The sequence below is a fragment of the Plasmodium gallinaceum genome (assembly GCF_900005855.1).
Source record: "Plasmodium gallinaceum strain 8A genome assembly, contig: PGAL8A_v1_141, whole genome shotgun sequence".
NCBI lineage: Eukaryota > Apicomplexa > Aconoidasida > Haemosporida > Plasmodiidae > Plasmodium > Plasmodium gallinaceum.
In genome coordinates, this window is record NW_021628302.1 from 433,794 (window position 1) to 452,222 (window position 18,429).

Consider the following 18,429-nt stretch of genomic DNA (forward strand, 5'->3'; position numbering starts at 1 on the left):
TTTTTTTAAAAAAAAAAAAAAAAAAAAAAAAAAAAAAAAAAAAAAATATATATATATATATTGTATTAAAAGTAATTTATAAAATATAAAGATTTAATAAGTATAGAAATATAAAGTGTGTAAAAATATTAATAAATATGAGCCCAAAAGAACGAGAAGTTAAAAAATATGGATCTGATAAAAAAGAACAGACATCTCTTTCTTATAAAGAGTTTTTATTAAAATGTGAAAGTGAAGAAGAGTGTGATTATAAAACAAAAATAAAAATAAAAATAGGAAATAATCAAAGAATAATGTTATTAATTAGACATTACAATGATGAATATTATTTAATAATTCATCAACAAAAATTAATAGTAGCATATCCAATGATATATAGAAAATTAGCTCCTCAAAAATCATTATATAGTTATAAAGAGTTTTATGAAAAGGGTGATGAAAAATATGAAGTTCAAAATAAAAGAGGAAAGGAGAGATGTGAAAAATATGATTTTAGTAATCATGAAAGAACATCAATTCCTATATTCGAAGGATTCAATGATAAGCCATTTTCTATTTGTTGTTCTTGTATTGATCTACCTCATTTATATGAATCAATTAATAATATTTATTCTGGGATACCAAAAAATATGAAATTACACTGTCCGCGTGATAATGAAATTAATAGAAAACTATATAAAGAAAGAATGGTATCTATTAAAAAAACGATTAGGCATTTATTGCCTTTTTATGCGATATTTCGTTTTAAAAGTGATGTAAAAATATTTCTCGTTTTTAATATTACAATTATTAAAAAGGAAAAAAGCTTTTCCGAATATTACCAATTATATAAGGATAAAACTGATTTAACTAGTTTAAGTCATAGATATGTATTAGATGAGACACCACAACATATAAAATTATTTGATGATAAAATATTTAATATTGAATATTCCTCATTTGCTTTTGATAATATTAATATTCCTACTATTTATAACAACTATTTATTATATCCATTTTACCCAGAGGAGTTGCATAATATAAAATATGATACATTAGATTATGGGTGTTCTTATAATAAATCCATTAAATTTGAATGTATTGAAAATGATGAAACAAAATGTATATATACAAATTCTACTTGCTTAAAAAAGTCTCTTTTAATACCAAAAAACTATGTATCGGATAAAAATGATGTATGTGGATTAATTGGATATAATGATGAATCTATTACAAGAAATGAGAATTGCATAGAAGCATCAAGATGTATAAGAAATACTGTAGAATCATATTTAAATAAAGCTCAAGAAATTACAAAAGGAAATGAAGAAATAATGACAAAATTACCTATTATTAATGGAAAATATCCACATTATATTTTTAAAAAAAAAAATTATGATATAGACACACCAGATAAAAGAACAATTAATTTTTTTTCTGATCTCAATATAGATCATTATATAGCATATGAATATTTTAAAGAAGACAGAACAGAATTTACAATAACTATAAAAAATATAAAAAAAAAAGATATACTTCAAAGTTATAAAAATTTTGAATATAAAGAGAAAAATTTTAAAAGTAATAAGGATAGTTGCAACTCTACATGGTGCACTGATAATAAAGCTAATATGTATTATAAAACTCAAGATGAACCAAAATTAGAAGAAATAAAAGAAAATTTATATGATGGAACTGTTTTTTATTTAGAAACTTTAAATGAGTTAAGAATTATTAATATTTTATATTCTGATATATGTGATGAATTAAATAAAAGTTCTTGTGGAGTGCTAGTTCATATATGGAATCCCTCTAAAGAAGCCATAAAAGCTAGGTTAAAATTACAATGCATTTTAAATGTGGAAGAAAAATATATTGACGAAAAAAATCTTGTTTTTGAAGAAGGTGTTTATCAATTTTTACATTTTTTTAAGGTTCCTTTAGATAAATTTGAATACTTCAGAAACTGCACTGTTTATGCTTATGGTGCTTTTAAATTATATGATAGCCAAACTTATGTTCAATATAAAAAAGGATTTTTTAGAAATCTTTTAAGTGATGAAACTAATGATGTTAGTGGAATCAAATTTTATTCAGAAGGTATCAAAAGATTTATTTGTTGTCAAGAAGATGTTCAAATTTGTAAAATTAAAAATATTCCCATATGTGATACAAGTAATTCCTTTAATTTAATCAAAATCTTGATTTCCATATTTTTAATTTTTTTTATTCTTATTCCTCTTGTATATTATGCTAATAAAAAGAAAAACAACCGTAGCCAAATAAATGATAGCAATAGTAATCATGCTTCTTTTAATAAAAATGAAAAGAATAGATAAAAAGATAAAAACAAATAAAATATATATAATACGTAAAAACGTATTAGAAATATAATTTTAAATATTTAAATAATAAATAAAATAAAAATAATAATTAATTTATAAAGATATGAAAATCATAAAAACTAACTAAAATTTTTTTTTTTAAAAATTATGCAAACATAATAGTATAATTTTTAAATTAGCGGAACATATCCATTTAAAAATTATGTTAAAATATATTAAGAGTGTGTTTTATAGATTTTTTATAAAAATTTAAAAGAATAATAATGTATCCTATATTTATATATTTATGTTGAAATTATATCCATTTACACTATAAACATATATTTTTAAAATAAAATTAAAATGGTTACTTAAAAAATATATTTCATCTATAAAAAGGAGAATACATTTTGCTTACTTTTAAAATATTAAGCATTATTGTTCTTGTATAGTATTTAAATATTTATGTGTGTTCATTTTTAATTCTTTAAAATCTTTTAATTAAAAAAAAGTATACATTAATTTTTTAATTTTTTTTTTTTAAAGAAAAAATTTCTTAACTTTTTTATTAATAAATTGTTCTTAAGGAAAATTGGAAAATATTCTTAAATGATAAACATCATAAAAGTAATTTTAGAAAAATAAATAAAAAAAAACAATAATAAAACAGATCATGTTTTTTTTTAAATTTAAATGAAACTATAACTAAATCTTTTTTACATTTTTATTTGTAAATTGAAATAATAATATAATTTTTAAAGAAGATTTACATTCTCTATGTAATAATAATGTATCTACATTCATAAACATTTTAAAGTAAATATTTATTATTGCGTTTGAAGAATATTATATTTATAATTCTATTTGAAATTTTGTATTATTGTATATAAAACTTATTAATTTATTATAACATTTTAATTAAATCTATCAAAGGTTATAAATTTTAATTCTTTTTTTTTTTTTTTTTTTCTTTTTTATAATACTGAATTATTATAAAATAAAAAATCTCATAAAAAATAAAATATTTTCATATTTTGGTTTTTATTTGACTATTTCTTATATGAACAAAATGCTTCTATATTTTTAAACTAAAATAAAGTAATTTTGTTCTTTCATTATTTTACTTAAATTATTTAATATTATATTAGTTATAAATTATTAATTAATAATTATCTTAAATACTATTGACAAAATTATGTAAAAGTTAAGTACTTAATTTAATAAAAAAAATAAATAGCTTTTTTGTTACATTCAAATGATAATATAAAGTGGAATTTATACAAATGACACTGAAAACAGCCAAAATTGGTTTACTTTTGAAAATATAAAATTAAGAAATAAAATAAAAAATTTGAAAATATAAAATAAAGAAATAAAATAAAAAATTTGAAAATAAAATGTAAAAAAATTTAAATGTCAAGTATATTTTAATATGTATTAAAAAAGATAAAATAGGTAAACTAAATTTAATCAAAAAAAAAAAAAAAAACACTTTTTTTAAAATATGAAAAGAATAAAAAGTAAAAATAAAAAATTAAAACTTTAAATTTTCATTATTTTTTTCATGTATTTTTTTTAAGTATTTTTTTCATGTATTTTTTTCATGTATTTTTTACATACCAATTATTAAAAAATAGACAAAAGAGTTTACTTGGAGATAATTATTACTTAAAACTAGACAAACTTTTAAAAGATAAAAAAATTAGAAAATAATATAAAAGTTCTCTTATTTAAACTGGTATAAATTTTTCAAATCACATATTCTTAAGATGAGATAGCTATTTTGATAATAATGAAATTAAAAAAAACTTCAAGTGACAATGTAATTGAAGTCTTAAGAAGTTTTTCGAGAAAAATTTAATATAGATTAAAAAAAATTTTTTGAAAAAAAATCAAACGATTTAATTGATAAAAAGAAAGAAGAGAAAAGTGAAAGTAAATATGATAAAAATATTAGGCATGATAAAAATATATTTCCTTCAAAAATAAAAAAAATAGTGTCAATTTTAAAATTCACAAACATCTAATATGTAAATACTATTCAAAATGTAATTCTTATACAAACTATAAAATAATCTACATGAATGAAGTTACAGAAAAAATGAGAAAAATAAAAAATTTATTAAATTAAAAAAAATACATATTCTCAAATGTTAAATCGCAAAGATATTTAAATAATGTATTAGGAAATATTGAAAACAAATATAATAAAAATAATCATAATAGTAATGAAGACAACAATATTTTACAAAGAAAAAAAATTGCTCTATATCTTGTAAAAATTCAAAAATTTTTGTGATGATATTATAGATATAAATGGAAATTACATTAACAAGAGTAATTAAGAATGTGATTTAAAAATATATAACGAAAAAGAATTTAATATAAAAGAAGATAAAGATACTTTTGATAACAGTATAAATAAACAACAACAACAAAAAAAAAAAAAAAAATACTAGAGGTGAGGAATTTAATAACAATATTTGAAAAGTACATATTTTAAATGATATAAATACAAATATGGTTATTAAAAATAGTGAAAAAAAGGAAAGGAAAATTTTATAAATATGAATAAAAAAAAATAAAGACACATGAAAATTATAATAAGAAATAATAATTATATATATAAAAGAAAAAAAAAAAAAATTCAAAGAATGAAAACTTTAATTATATAAACTGTAACAAAAATTATTATCTTATTGAAAGAAATAATAAAATACAATGTAAAAAAATTAAGATGTATTAGATAATGAAATATTGCATGTAATTGATAAAGGCAATTTAAATAATAACCTTAAGGACAAAAATAGATACGCTAATGAACTAAATTTTAATAATACAATACACAATGATAAAAAAAAAAAAAAAAAAATAAAACTGATGATGAATTAAATGTAAATATATAAGGATTTTGAAAAAGTGTTGCCAAAAGAAAAAAGACTTTTTCATTGAAACAACAAGAGCAAAATTATAAAAATAATTTGTATAAAAAGCTTGAAAAAGAAGATTACAGTAATTATCTTAATAAAAATATGATTTTAAATAGTTATGATATGAATAATAAATTTAGTTTCATTATAACAGAACATTTTGATAACAGGAAAAATATAAACAAAAATATAAATAGTTTAGGAAAAGTTAGATATTCAAAATCATTGCAAAACAGTAATGAAAAATTCTTTCAAAAGAGAGAAAGATATATTGATATTCTTATAAAAAAGAATACTAAAAATTATGAAAAAAAATTTTCATCAAATGACTTCCTAAAAACAGAAATAGAATTTTATAAAAGTAACTCAATTTTAAATTATCCTTCAAAATTTAAAAATAGAAGCAAAATATCATTTTTTAAGATGTTAAGATTTTATGAAGAAAAAAATTGAGTCAAGTTACAACATTCTGTTACATATAGGAGAGAAAAATTTTAATACTTCATTAAATTATCAAGGAAAAATAAAGTACAAAAATTATATAATTATAGGATATTTTTTTTTATATAGTGATATTATTTAAATGGATATTCTTCTAAAATAAAACAAAAAGAAAAAAAAAAAATTTCAAATTATAATCAATTATACGAAGATGATGATTTTTATTTTAAAGGAAGACAGTTTTTCCTTGAGTGATATTAAAAAATCTACAGAAGAAATATGGAGAATTTCCCTGTAGGATAAAAAAAGTGCATTTCTTTTTTATTTATGATTAAATTTATTTTGTTATATTTTTATTTAGTAATATTTTTTCATTTTAAAGATAAAATTAAAAATTCTTAAAAATTAATGAATAAAAAAAATAAAAAGCTAGGAATATATAAAAATTGAAAAAACCATTAAATGAAAATAATAAAACAAAAGGTAAAAGAAAAAATTATATATTATATAAAAAAAAAAGTTAAAATGTATATGAAAAAAATAAAGGATATATGAAAATAAGATAATTTCTTTTTAAATATAATTTTTCAATTAAAAGAAATATAAAAGATTTAGAAAAAAAAGAAAAAGAAAAAGAAAAAAAAAGAAAAAAGAAAAAACCTATATATGTATTATTTTTAATAATTTATATTATACATTCTTTTAAAAATGCATATATAATATTATAATTTTTGCACTATATATCACTGAAAAAAGAATTTCTTAAATATTATATATAAACTGATGAAATAGGTACACAAGTATTTAAAGCTAATAAATATATATATATATATATATATATATATATTTATATTTTTGAATAAATATATCTTTAATGGTATTTTTAGAATATTATTTCAAATATTATTGTATTATCCCTATTCATCAACTAAGATTTTCGGAATTTACGTTTTCTGTTTCATTTTGTTTATTTGAACATTTTTCTTTTTCATTCAATTCATTTTTCTTTTTTTCTTCTATTTCTTCTGTGTTTTTCGTAGGTATTTCATTATATTCATTTGTATCTAATAAATCCTTATCTACATCACATGGTAATTGTTTTGTTTTTTCATTTTCATTTGTAATTATATTTCCTAATAATTCGTGGTTAGTCGTAGATGACTGCTCTGTTTTAATTTCTTCTTGATCAAACGAATTTAAAGTAGAAGTTTTTTTTGAATAAAAAAAAGATGATAAGTCTTCTTCTGATATGTTGTCCTTTATATTAGATAATTTTAGCTGTTTATATTTTTCTTTTAGATCTTCATTACCATTACTGATAAATTTTGAAATATATCCCCAACAGGAATTGTTAAAAATTTCTTTACATTCATTATCTTGACATTCTTCAGATAATTTTTCAACATGTCTACCAATAAAAATAATGAGTTCATCAACTTTATTAGTAACATCAGATGATGTCATAATTTTTTCATCTTCAAGCGTCTCACTAGATAACACTTTTTTTACAACTTTCAATAATTTTTTGTATTTTTTTACAGATTTTTTTGCTAATTTATTTATACTATATTGATCCATTTCTTTCAGATTACAATTTTTTATTTTATATTCAATTTCGTGGTCTAACATTTTTCTTTTTCTTTTCTTCTTAAAATTTTTTTTTTCTCTCTTTTTATCATCATCTTCCTCGTCTTCATATTCATCATCTTCTAAATCTTCGTTTGATTGCGCTATTTCATTTTCTACATTCGTATCGCTATCCTTGTGAATTTTTCTTTTTTTTTTTTTTTTTTTTTTATTTTCATCATATAAAAATTTATTACCCTCATGATAATCTTTTATATTACCTTCATCGTCTTTATCACAATTACTTTTATTTTCATTAGATGAAGAACAAGCGGATGAGTCATAATTAGAATTATTATTTTTTTCTTTATTATCGTCGTTTAATAATATTGTTGATTTAACTTTTTTCTTTTCTTGTGTTGATATCATGCTATTACTAACATATTCACTATCGTTCATATTATCATTTTCTTCTTTTTTTGTGTCTCCTTCTTCTTTTGTTATTATTTCATTTTCTTGATGTAAATGTACAGATTTCATTTTACTTTGATTTTTTTTGTTATATCCCTGTTTATTGTTTACTTTATTAATATTACTTTCTTCAGATTTTGTAAAATTGCTAATTTTTAATTGATTTTTTGATTCATTTTTATTGCTTCTAATTTTCATTCTTCTTCTTTTTTTACTATTAGTTTGATCGTTATTTTTTGAGTACATTTCTTCAATCAATTTTAATATTCTTACGCATCTCATTTTAACTTTATCACACTTTATATTTTTCAAATGTGATAAATTTAAATTTACATCTGAGCTAATTTCATTAAATGATCCAAATCCATAAACATAAATTCCCCTGATTAAATTTTCGTCATCTTCTCGTGTCCATGATTTGACATCTTTTGAAGTTAAATCTCTTAAATGATAAAATATACAATCAGGTAATTTCAATTTTAGATAATCATTTGAAGAATCTGTAGATGTAATTGTGTTTACTTCTTCTTTTTTTTGTTTAGTTTTATTATTTTTTTGATTTTTATCCTCATTTACAAGTACACTTTTTTTTAATGGTAATTTAAAGCTATATTCATTATCATTATTTTGCTTTTTAATAAAATTATGTAAGCATTTAAATAATTTTAAACGTTGACATAAATCTAATGCATTTGCTCTATTTGTTCCTATAAAAAAAGTATATGCATCTATTCTCTTCCCTTTATCTAATCCCTTTATTTTAGCATTGAAATCACTTTCGTCATTAGAATTATAATTGTTTTTAACAGTTAATCCATCAAGTGCTTGATCATCCATTTCTTCAACTAATTCACTGTTATTTTCCTCTTTTATTTTTTCATTTGTTTTTATGTTATCTCTTGATAAGCTACCACCTCTTCTTTTTTTATTTATTGTAATTTTACCATTTTTATTCTCTTCTTCCTTCTGTTCCTTCAGAATATCGTTATCTTTAAGATTTTCTTCATTGTTTTCCACTATTTCATTTTTTTCTTCTTCATCAGTTAATTCTTTTTCTTCATTATTTACTTCATTTTTTACCTGAATTTTTTCATTCTTCGTATCTTCTTCATTTATTTCTTTTTTAACGTATTCTGAAATAATATTATCTTCTTTAGTCGATTTCTGATTTTCATCTTCTATTATTTCTTTCGTTTCATCTGATTGTTCTTTATTATTTACCAAAATATTTTCTTGATCATTTTTATTTTTATCTAAATTGTCAGAAGACACGATTTTCATATTACTATTTTCATTTTCATTATCATCCTCATTTTTGCTGTCATTTTCATTATTTTTGTCTTCTTCATTAATATCTTTTTTATTATTATTTGAATTGTTGCAGGAAATTGTTGTTAAATTATTATTATTATCCATAGTTGTATTTTTCTCTTCCTCCTTTGTTTTTAGTGAAGCATTATTACATTCGGTGGAGCATTTATCAAGTTTAGTTATTTCTTCATTTTTTTCATTATTTTCCTTTGATACTTTTTCAACTATTTGCTTACATGTATCTACAATAATATTCAACTCTGTTAGAATAACATTTTTATCAACTTTAATTAATTTTGAGTCCTCCTGTATATCATCCAATCGTAGATATGGATTTCCAAATTTTAACAAGGATCTATATAAACGGAATTTATCTTTTTCAGTGATATGAGTAGCTGTTCTTCTTCTTCTCCTTTTTTTTTTCATATTCTTATTTTTATCATTATATTTAATAGTATATTCTTCACTATCATCATCATCATTCAAATTATTAGCATTACTATTATCCATTTCCATCACATTTTTCATATCTTTGGCTCTTGTTTTTCTAGGCCCATGTACCAATAATTCTTCTTCTTTCATTCTCTTAAGTTTTAGTCTTTCTTCTAAAGGAATAGTTCTATCCCAAAAATCTTTATCATTTTCTTCTTCATCTATTTCATCCGCTTTTGTAGAATCATTGTATATATTACTTTTTAGATTTGCTGGTGGTTCATATTTAAATTCAGTAATATTATTATAAGAACTTAATAAATCATCTGCTAATCCTCCGCCAGTTGTACCTGAAGCATTTGTATTTCCAAATAAATTATTACTACTATTAAAAAAATTGCTGGAATTTTGCAAACCATTTAAATCTGAATTAAAATTTAATTCCTTATTTGAAATATTAGCATTACTAGCATTTTCGTTAATTTCTGCTTCTTCTAAAATTTTATCCAGATCTACGTCTACTCCTTTTATTATATTTTTTTCTTCATCTAATTTTTGAGGTGAATATTTAGAACTATTTTGTTCCCATAACTTTTGTGCACCAAACTTCAATATTTTGGATAATTCTTCTCTTGTAAATCCATTAGCATTTCCACCTTCTCCTCCAATATAATTAACATTATCATTCTGTTTTTTATTTAACCCTTGAACAACTAAAGTATCTAATACCATTTTTACTTTTGCTCTTTCTAAAATAGTTTGCTCAATAGAATCTTTTGTAACCAGACGATAAATTTGCACTGTTTTTGTTTGACCTATACGATGTGCTCTGGCACCTGCTTGTAAATCATTTTGTGGATTCCAATCAGAGTCATATATAATAACAGTATCTGCTGATGTTAAATTTATACCTAAACCACCTGCTTTAGTAGATAATAAAAATACAAAATCATCAGAATTTTTACTATTGAAATGATTCATAGCTTTTTTTCTCATTTCTTTTGTCATAGTTCCATCTAATCTTTGATGCTTAAAACCTCTTAATGTTAAATATTCACTTAAAATATTTAACATTTTAACCATTTGTGAAAATATTAAAACACGGTTTCCTCTTTCTTTTAACCTATTTAACAGTTTTTCCAATAAACATATTTTTCCACTGGAATAAACTAGTCTTTCTCTATATTCATCTTTGTCCACTGGTTCACAACATAAAAATGGATGGTTACAAACTTTTTTTAATTCCATGCATATGTTTTGCAAAGAATTTTTTGCACCTCCTGATGCTTTAGCTAGCTGTTCATAATTTTTTGTTAAAATGTTTTTATAATATTCAATTTGTATAGGGGATAATTCAACTCTTAATATTCTTTCCACTTTATTTGGAAGTGATTTTTCTACATCTTTTTTTACTCTTCTTAAAATAACTTCGTGCAATTCGTGCTGTAGTTGTATTAATTGTTTTTGTTTCGCTTCTCCAATTAAACTAGTATTTTCAATTTCATTATATTTTTTTTGGAAGGTTTCATAATAAGTATATTGTTGTGGATTCAAGAAATGTAACAATGTCCATAATTCTTCTAAATTATTATGCAATGGGGTTCCACTTAATAAAAGTTTTGATTCTGCCATAAATTGTTTTAATTCAATAAATCTTTTGGATTGTCTATTTTTTAATTGATGTGCTTCATCAACAACCATTAATTGCCATGGCATTTTTTTTAATAATTCTACGTCGTTTATACTATTTAAAATGGAAGGAGTAGTTATGCACACATCAAATTTATATCTATATCCTTTATTTGGTACATACACTTTTTTTAATTCATATGTTCTGATTAATTCTCTGCTAACTGCATTTCCATGATAACATACAACATTTGCTTGTGGTAACCAACTTTTGAATTCGTTTAACCAGTTATCAACAGTGGATTGTGGTACAATAATTAAATATGGGCCTATTAATTTTTCTTTATATAACATATGACCAATAACAGCTATTGTTTGAACAGTTTTACCCAAACCCATTTCATCTGCTAATAATACACTTAAATTTCTCTTCATTCTACTAACGATCCAATTAAGTCCTGTTAATTGATATGGTCTTAATTTCTTATTGTTTAAATAAAATGGAGTTTCATTATATGGATCAAATTTTGTAGCTGTTAAAGGACCTCTGTTCCAAATACTTGACATTGCTTTACTTCCGCATATTTTACTTTCTCTGTCATAATATTCTTCAATTAATTTTTCAAAACCATGATCAATTAATGTTTGTTTCGTTTCTTCTGTACATTGATCATATGAACAACTCATCCACTTCACTAAGAATATTTGTTCGTTAGTGTTTTCATTTATATCGTGGGTTACTATTCTTTCCGCATGAATTGCATCCATTTCTATTTGTTTTTTTATTTCTGAATAAATTTTTTCTTGTTCTATTTCATCTGGAGTCATGTATTTTCTTTTTTGAAAAGATTGTTTTATTTTTTTAATATAATTATCTACTTTCTTTAATCCATTAAAATTTTTTAAATATTCATAGGTACAAAAAAAATTATGAATGTGAGATTTACCAATCCATTTTATTAAAAATTCAACCTCATTTATATCTACTATATCTTCTTCTTCATAATATTCATCAATAGCATTATCATCATTTTCCATATTTGATAATTTATTGTCATTAGATGGATCACTATTGCTTAAATTTTCATTATTGTTTTCATTTTCATTTACATTATTCGTACTTTCTTTTTCATTTTCATTATTTATATTTGAGCTTCCACTTTCATTATTATCATTTTGATATGTTCCTAATTTTTTTTTCTTATTTATATATAAAAATGGATTGTTAGCAATATTATTTAAATTATTATAATCTATTATTTTTCTGTGACATAATACTTTATCTATTCCTCCCATACTTTGTTTTTCTTGTTTTAACAAATATTTTTCTTCATCTATTTTTTTGTCTTCTTCATCAGTTTCAAAATAATTATCAATTTCAGCATAATTATATACTTTTCTTCTTTCTCTTAAGTTAGTTCTTCCTTCTACTGTTCCAATATTTGGAGAAACAAAAATATCATTTTTTTCATTTCGTCGCATTTTATCATTATATTTATCTTCTGAATTATCATAATAGTATTTCTTACTTGTCTTTGATGCAACTTTTTTTACATAAGAATTAACATACAAATCATTATCATCATCATCATCACTATCATAAGAATTTGTTACATTTCTTTTTTTTTTCTTCTGGGTTAAAGATTTTTTAGATTTAGATGCTTGTTTTATTAACGAAGTTTTCTTTATATATTTATTATTATTATTTTTTAATTCATTTACATTCGAGAAATGCTCATTATTATTATTGTTATTCATATTAGCATGCATATTTCTATTTAATATTCTCATATTAATATCATTGGTATAATTTCTGTTATTTATATAATTCATATTATTAAAATTATTTATATTATTTATATTTATAATATTACTTAAATTACTACTATTATGATTACTATTTATAATAGAATCGTTATAGGTTTTCATATTATCCATTGTTTTTAAAGCATTAAATCTGTTGTCATTATATGTATTTATAATATTATAGTTATTTATGTTTGTTAATTTGTTCATATTATTAAAAGTATTAATATCATTTATATTATTAATGATATTTAGATTTTGAAAGTTATTATTAATATTATTTTTATTAGGCATATTAAAAGAATTAATATTATTAAACATATCAACATTCACTGGATATTTTACATTATAATTTGGAAATAAAGTGTAAGGATTAGTAGTATTTATATTACTAATATTTTCATTTTTATTTATATTTGTATCCTTTATTTCACTTTTTATATCTTTTGTAGGATTATTTCCTTCTACATCATTACATTTATATTTCTTATATGAAATTGAGTCATTATTTATCACTCCATTGGAAGCATAGTTTTCTCCTTTATTTTTTTTTGATTTAGAAGATAATGAATTATTAGTTTCACTTAATGTGGAACCATTTTCATTTTCTAATTTTTCTTCTTTTGTGTTTTTTTCCTTTATAATGTTATCATTTTTTGAATGAATATTCATGGAAGAGTTATCAAATTGATAATCATTCATGTTATTATATGGAATTTTATTATAAATATTCATTTGATATCTCATATTATTTACATCTGTTAAAGTATTCTGTTTATCTAATGAATTATTTATCATATATGGTGGAATGTTACAAACATTCATTGCTTTAATATTCACATTATTATTAGGAATAAAGTTGTTCATATTTTTATTATTATTTATCATCATATTATTAATCATTTTATTATTTAAAATAATATTGTTATTAACCATATTCATAATAACATTATTAGGAATATTTGATGGATCAACGTTGTTTTTATTAATATTATTTGTATTTATATTCTTTGTATTCAAATTACTATTATTAGAATTAATAGTATTGCTATTATTCATATTGCTCGAATTTCTATTATTAGTGTTTACATTATTTGAACTCATACTGTTAGGTAAAGACTTCATTTGAACTGATTTTTCTATATTTCCTCCTTTATTTAAAATATTCATAGTGTTACAATTTGTTTCTCCATAATTTGTTGTGTTTAAATTATTAGTAAAACTGTTGTTACTATTATTATTTGTTCTTGTAACATTTTCATAAGACGATGTATTATTAATAGAATTATTATTATTTAGTGATGCATTGTTAATTATATTTGTATTTGATTTAAAGCAATTTGATGAACCATAAAACCCATTATTGACATACGGATAGAAATTTCCGTGCACATTAAATGGGGCAGAATTATTTCGTAATGCCATGTCATTTCTTTGATAATTCATGCACATATTGTTACTCATAAAATTACCTTGTTTTAAATTATTTTGTGATATAAAGTTTTGATCTTTATTATTTTGCTTTATATCGTTATTCTGCATGGATGATTTAACATTATTTATATGTGCATTTTGATTAATTTCTTGTAACGGATAATTCATAGTGTTATATCTATTCATTGAATTATTCATAAGTGAATTTATTGATGATAATGGAACATTACTTATTCCATATGATGATAAAAGAGATTTTTGATAAGAATCATGCAATGCACCACAATTCTTATTCATCCCTAAGTGTTGTCTCATCTGCATATTTTGTTCATTATTTAATAAACTATTTGTTATACTAATAGTTGTATTGCTATTAGAATTGGAATTAAAATTATTATTTTTTGGTATATTAAGATTATTAGAGTTATTTAAATAAGGCGAACATGAAATGTTCTTATTAACTTGATTCATATAATTAGGTGTCATATTTTTTATGTTAGAATTTTCAGAATCAATAACATCACCGTACATAGATAAATCTCTCATATTACCACTATTCATTATTGTATTCAATGAATTTGAATTAATGCTTGAATATTTATCATTTGGTACTGAGTTTGGTATATCTTCATATGCTCTTATATTTTTATTTGAATTAGATATTATTGAATTTTTCATTGATGTATTTATTCCATCTATTGTTGATTCTCCTGTAGAAAAATTCGATACTGAATTATTATTTTTGTTATCTTTCAATATATGATCATTTTGACAACTATTATTTACATAATTATCCATCCTTATTTTATAATATCAAAAACAATGAACTCAATCTTTTTTATTCGTTTATATTTCTATTTTAATATATGTTGTATCCAATATCATTTCATGCATAACTATTATTACAATTATCTTCTTTTATTTTTTATTTTTTTTAATTTTTATTTTGATTACTGAGTTTACTTTTAATTACTTTAATTTGTAGTATTATTGTTAATTATTTGAAAATATTATGCATAAATCTTTTAAAGATAATATATTTTAATTTAACATTTAGATTAAATCTACTGGAAATATAGATGCACATATCAGTTTTTGAAATTAGCTACATAAACAAAATAAAAAAAATTACATATATATATATACAGATAGATGGATAGATATGTAAATAGATAGGTAAATATCTAGATAAATGGATAGATATGTAGAAAGATTGATATAGATATACTATGTGTTATATTTTTTATTTTTAATAAATAATTATACAAAAAATGTCGTTTTAATTTTTTACAAAAATATGTTATATTCTTATTCTAATTGCTACAATATATATATTTAAAATACAATTTAAACATTTGTTAATATAATAAAATGTATTTATAATTAATAAATATATATAGTGTATATAAATATTAATTTCACAAAAAATATTTCATTTAATAATTATTATAGAATAATATAAAATTAAAAAACATATTAAACATATATATATTGTAAAATAGTTTCATATTTACATCAAAAATTATAAAAAAAAATTAAAACAACATTCAATAATAATTAACTTTTTTTTTTTTTTTTTTTATTATAAAAATAATTCATTTTAAATATATAGAAAAATCTAAAAAAAAAAAGGAGACAAATGTCATATATATAATTTTATTAAAACGACAAATACATACTGTTTTTATTATTTGGTAATTTACAATATACATATAGAAAATGCATAAAATATAGGTATATAAATTATAAAATTATATACTAATACAAATATAAAAAAATAAAATAAACGTTATAATAATTACAATATATTTAATAAAAATAATTAAATATATATTTTAAATAAAAATAGAATAAATAAATTATTTTTATTATTAATTATATTTAATTCATTTATTATTTTAAAAGTAAAATATATAAAAGAAAATAAACATATATGTATATATATATATGTATATGTAAAAAAAAAAAAAAAATAATAATAATAAAATTAATTATTTATATGTATATACTTCAACACAATTTACTCATGTTTTAGATAATTATAAGCTTAAAAATATGTATGAGACAATGAATAATATTTATTCATATAAATATGTGCGTTCAATACAATTCACTTTTATAATTTTGTTATAAAAAAAAAAAAGAAAAATATGTGCATCTCATACTTGCATAATACATATTTGCATGATAATTTACGCATATTTTATACGTTTATATGCAAATTTTATTATTATTATTATACTTTTATTATTTTTTTTTTTTTTTTTAACCTATTTAAGATATTTTCTATATCTTAACACATCTATAAGAATGAAATATAAGGTTTATAAAATTTTTTTTTTATATATTACCGTAAATTTAGTTTTTATATAACGTGTTTATGCACCAAATATTTATATTAAAATTTTTATGATATATAATTTTTCTTTTTTTTTTGATTTGCACTTTTTGAAACTTTTAGTTACACATACATATAATATGTATATATGTTGGATTATTAAAATTTACTGTATATTCAATATTGTTTATTTAATTATTTTATTTTATTTTTTTTTATTGTCCTAAATTTTATTATATATGGTATATGCATATATATATATATATTTTTGTTAAAGCATAAGTAATTTTAAATTTTTGCGTGCGTGCAATTGTTAAAAATTCGTGTGTGTGCAAATAGCCCCAAAATATTTTATATGAACTGTTAAGTATTCAACTAAAAAAAAAAAAAAAAAATAAAATAAAAATATGAAATTGAAAATAAAAATATGTAAATATAAAATATAATAAAATATAAAAAAAAATAAATTAAATAATAAAAATAAAATGTTATTCTAGAAAATCTACTAAAGTTTAATATGTTATGTGTGCACAAATAATTTTGACATACTTTTTAAGTTAAATATATTAATGCTTTCTAGCTTATATGCCAATAAAATGAAAAATATTTTTTTTTATATTGTCTTTTTTTTTTTATTGTATTAATAAGTAATTCTTTATAAAATTTTAAAAATACAACATATGAATTATAAAAGAAAATAATTTTCACATAATACGTATATATTAAAATTGCATTTAATACAAGTATTGACATAAATTTTTTTAATAAATACTATTTATCTATATATATTTACTATAAAAAATACTTTTCATTTTTAAAAAAATAAATAAAATGTTAAAATATTGAATAAAGATACAATAAAATCATTCTTAAAAATAGTATACGCACTAGTAAATAAAAATAATATATTTTTTAATGAAAAATTAATTTTAATTTAAATGAGGTTTTCATGGTAAATAAGGATATTAGTAAAATCATAAATATTATATATTCTTATTCTATAATATTTTTTATATATATTACTTTTTTTCATAAAAAGTACTTTTTCTAGGCATATGTCTAATTCTATAAGAATACTATTTATTAAAAATAAATAAAATTTTCAACAGTTTTATACAATTAATTCTAAGTAAAAAATAATATAATATAAAATATGTAATAAATATATAAATATATATATATATGTATGTATATATATATTTATATATATATATATATATATATATAATATATATATATATATATATATATATAAATATATGTAAAGCAGGAAATATAAACTAAAAACATAAAAAAATGAATAAAAATTATAATAGAATAAAATGGCACAGTATTGTTATATGTAATATTGGATTTTTTATTAATAAAATTTTTTTTCTCATAATATGTATTAAAACATTGTGAATAAAAGGTAATTATTAATAAAAAAAAAAATTCATTAAAAATTATTTGAAATTTTTTTAAAAATACAGAATTAATTTTACATAGTTAAAGTAAAAATAAAATAAATATTTAAATATATATTGCATAAATATGTTAATATATAAAATTAAAATTTATTTTTTTTTTTTTTTTTTTTTTTTGAAGTAATATACTTAATGCGATAATAATTTTGAGCATGCGTACATGAATATAAAAAATTGCATATGAACGAGTTATTATATTAAAAAACTGCAAGCATGTTCTTAAAAATTAATATTTTTTAAATTATATTTTTAATTTTTAAAATGAATAAGAATATTTGTACTATAATTTTAAAAATTTTAAA

General features: G+C 19.5%; 2 protein-coding genes and 1 pseudogene across 3 annotated transcripts; 2 read left to right on the plus strand and 1 right to left on the minus strand.

Moving 5' to 3' along the window:
• Positions 1–137: 137 nt before the first annotated feature.
• PGAL8A_00483000 (conserved Plasmodium protein, unknown function) lies at positions 138–2,318 on the plus strand (the record flags this gene model as incomplete). The annotated part of the gene is made up of 1 exon (XM_028673619.1): positions 138–2,318. One exon carries the CDS (start codon positions 138–140, stop codon positions 2,316–2,318), a length of 2,181 nt encoding a protein of 726 aa, XP_028530054.1.
• Positions 2,319–3,920: 1,602 nt separating this feature from the next.
• On the plus strand, positions 3,921–5,938 carry PGAL8A_00483100 (annotated as a pseudogene). Its single transcript is given in 6 exon segments — positions 3,921–4,110; positions 4,112–4,491; positions 4,493–4,725; positions 4,727–5,220; positions 5,223–5,895; positions 5,897–5,938. Coding segments are annotated over 6 exon segments (2,012 nt in total).
• Positions 5,939–6,598: 660 nt separating this feature from the next.
• Positions 6,599–15,121, minus strand: CHD1 (chromodomain-helicase-DNA-binding protein 1 homolog, putative; the record flags this gene model as incomplete). The annotated part of the gene is made up of 1 exon (XM_028673620.1): positions 6,599–15,121. The coding sequence occupies one exon, from the start codon at positions 15,119–15,121 to the stop codon at positions 6,599–6,601; it is 8,523 nt and encodes a 2,840-aa protein (XP_028530055.1).
• Positions 15,122–18,429: the final 3,308 nt, after the last annotated feature.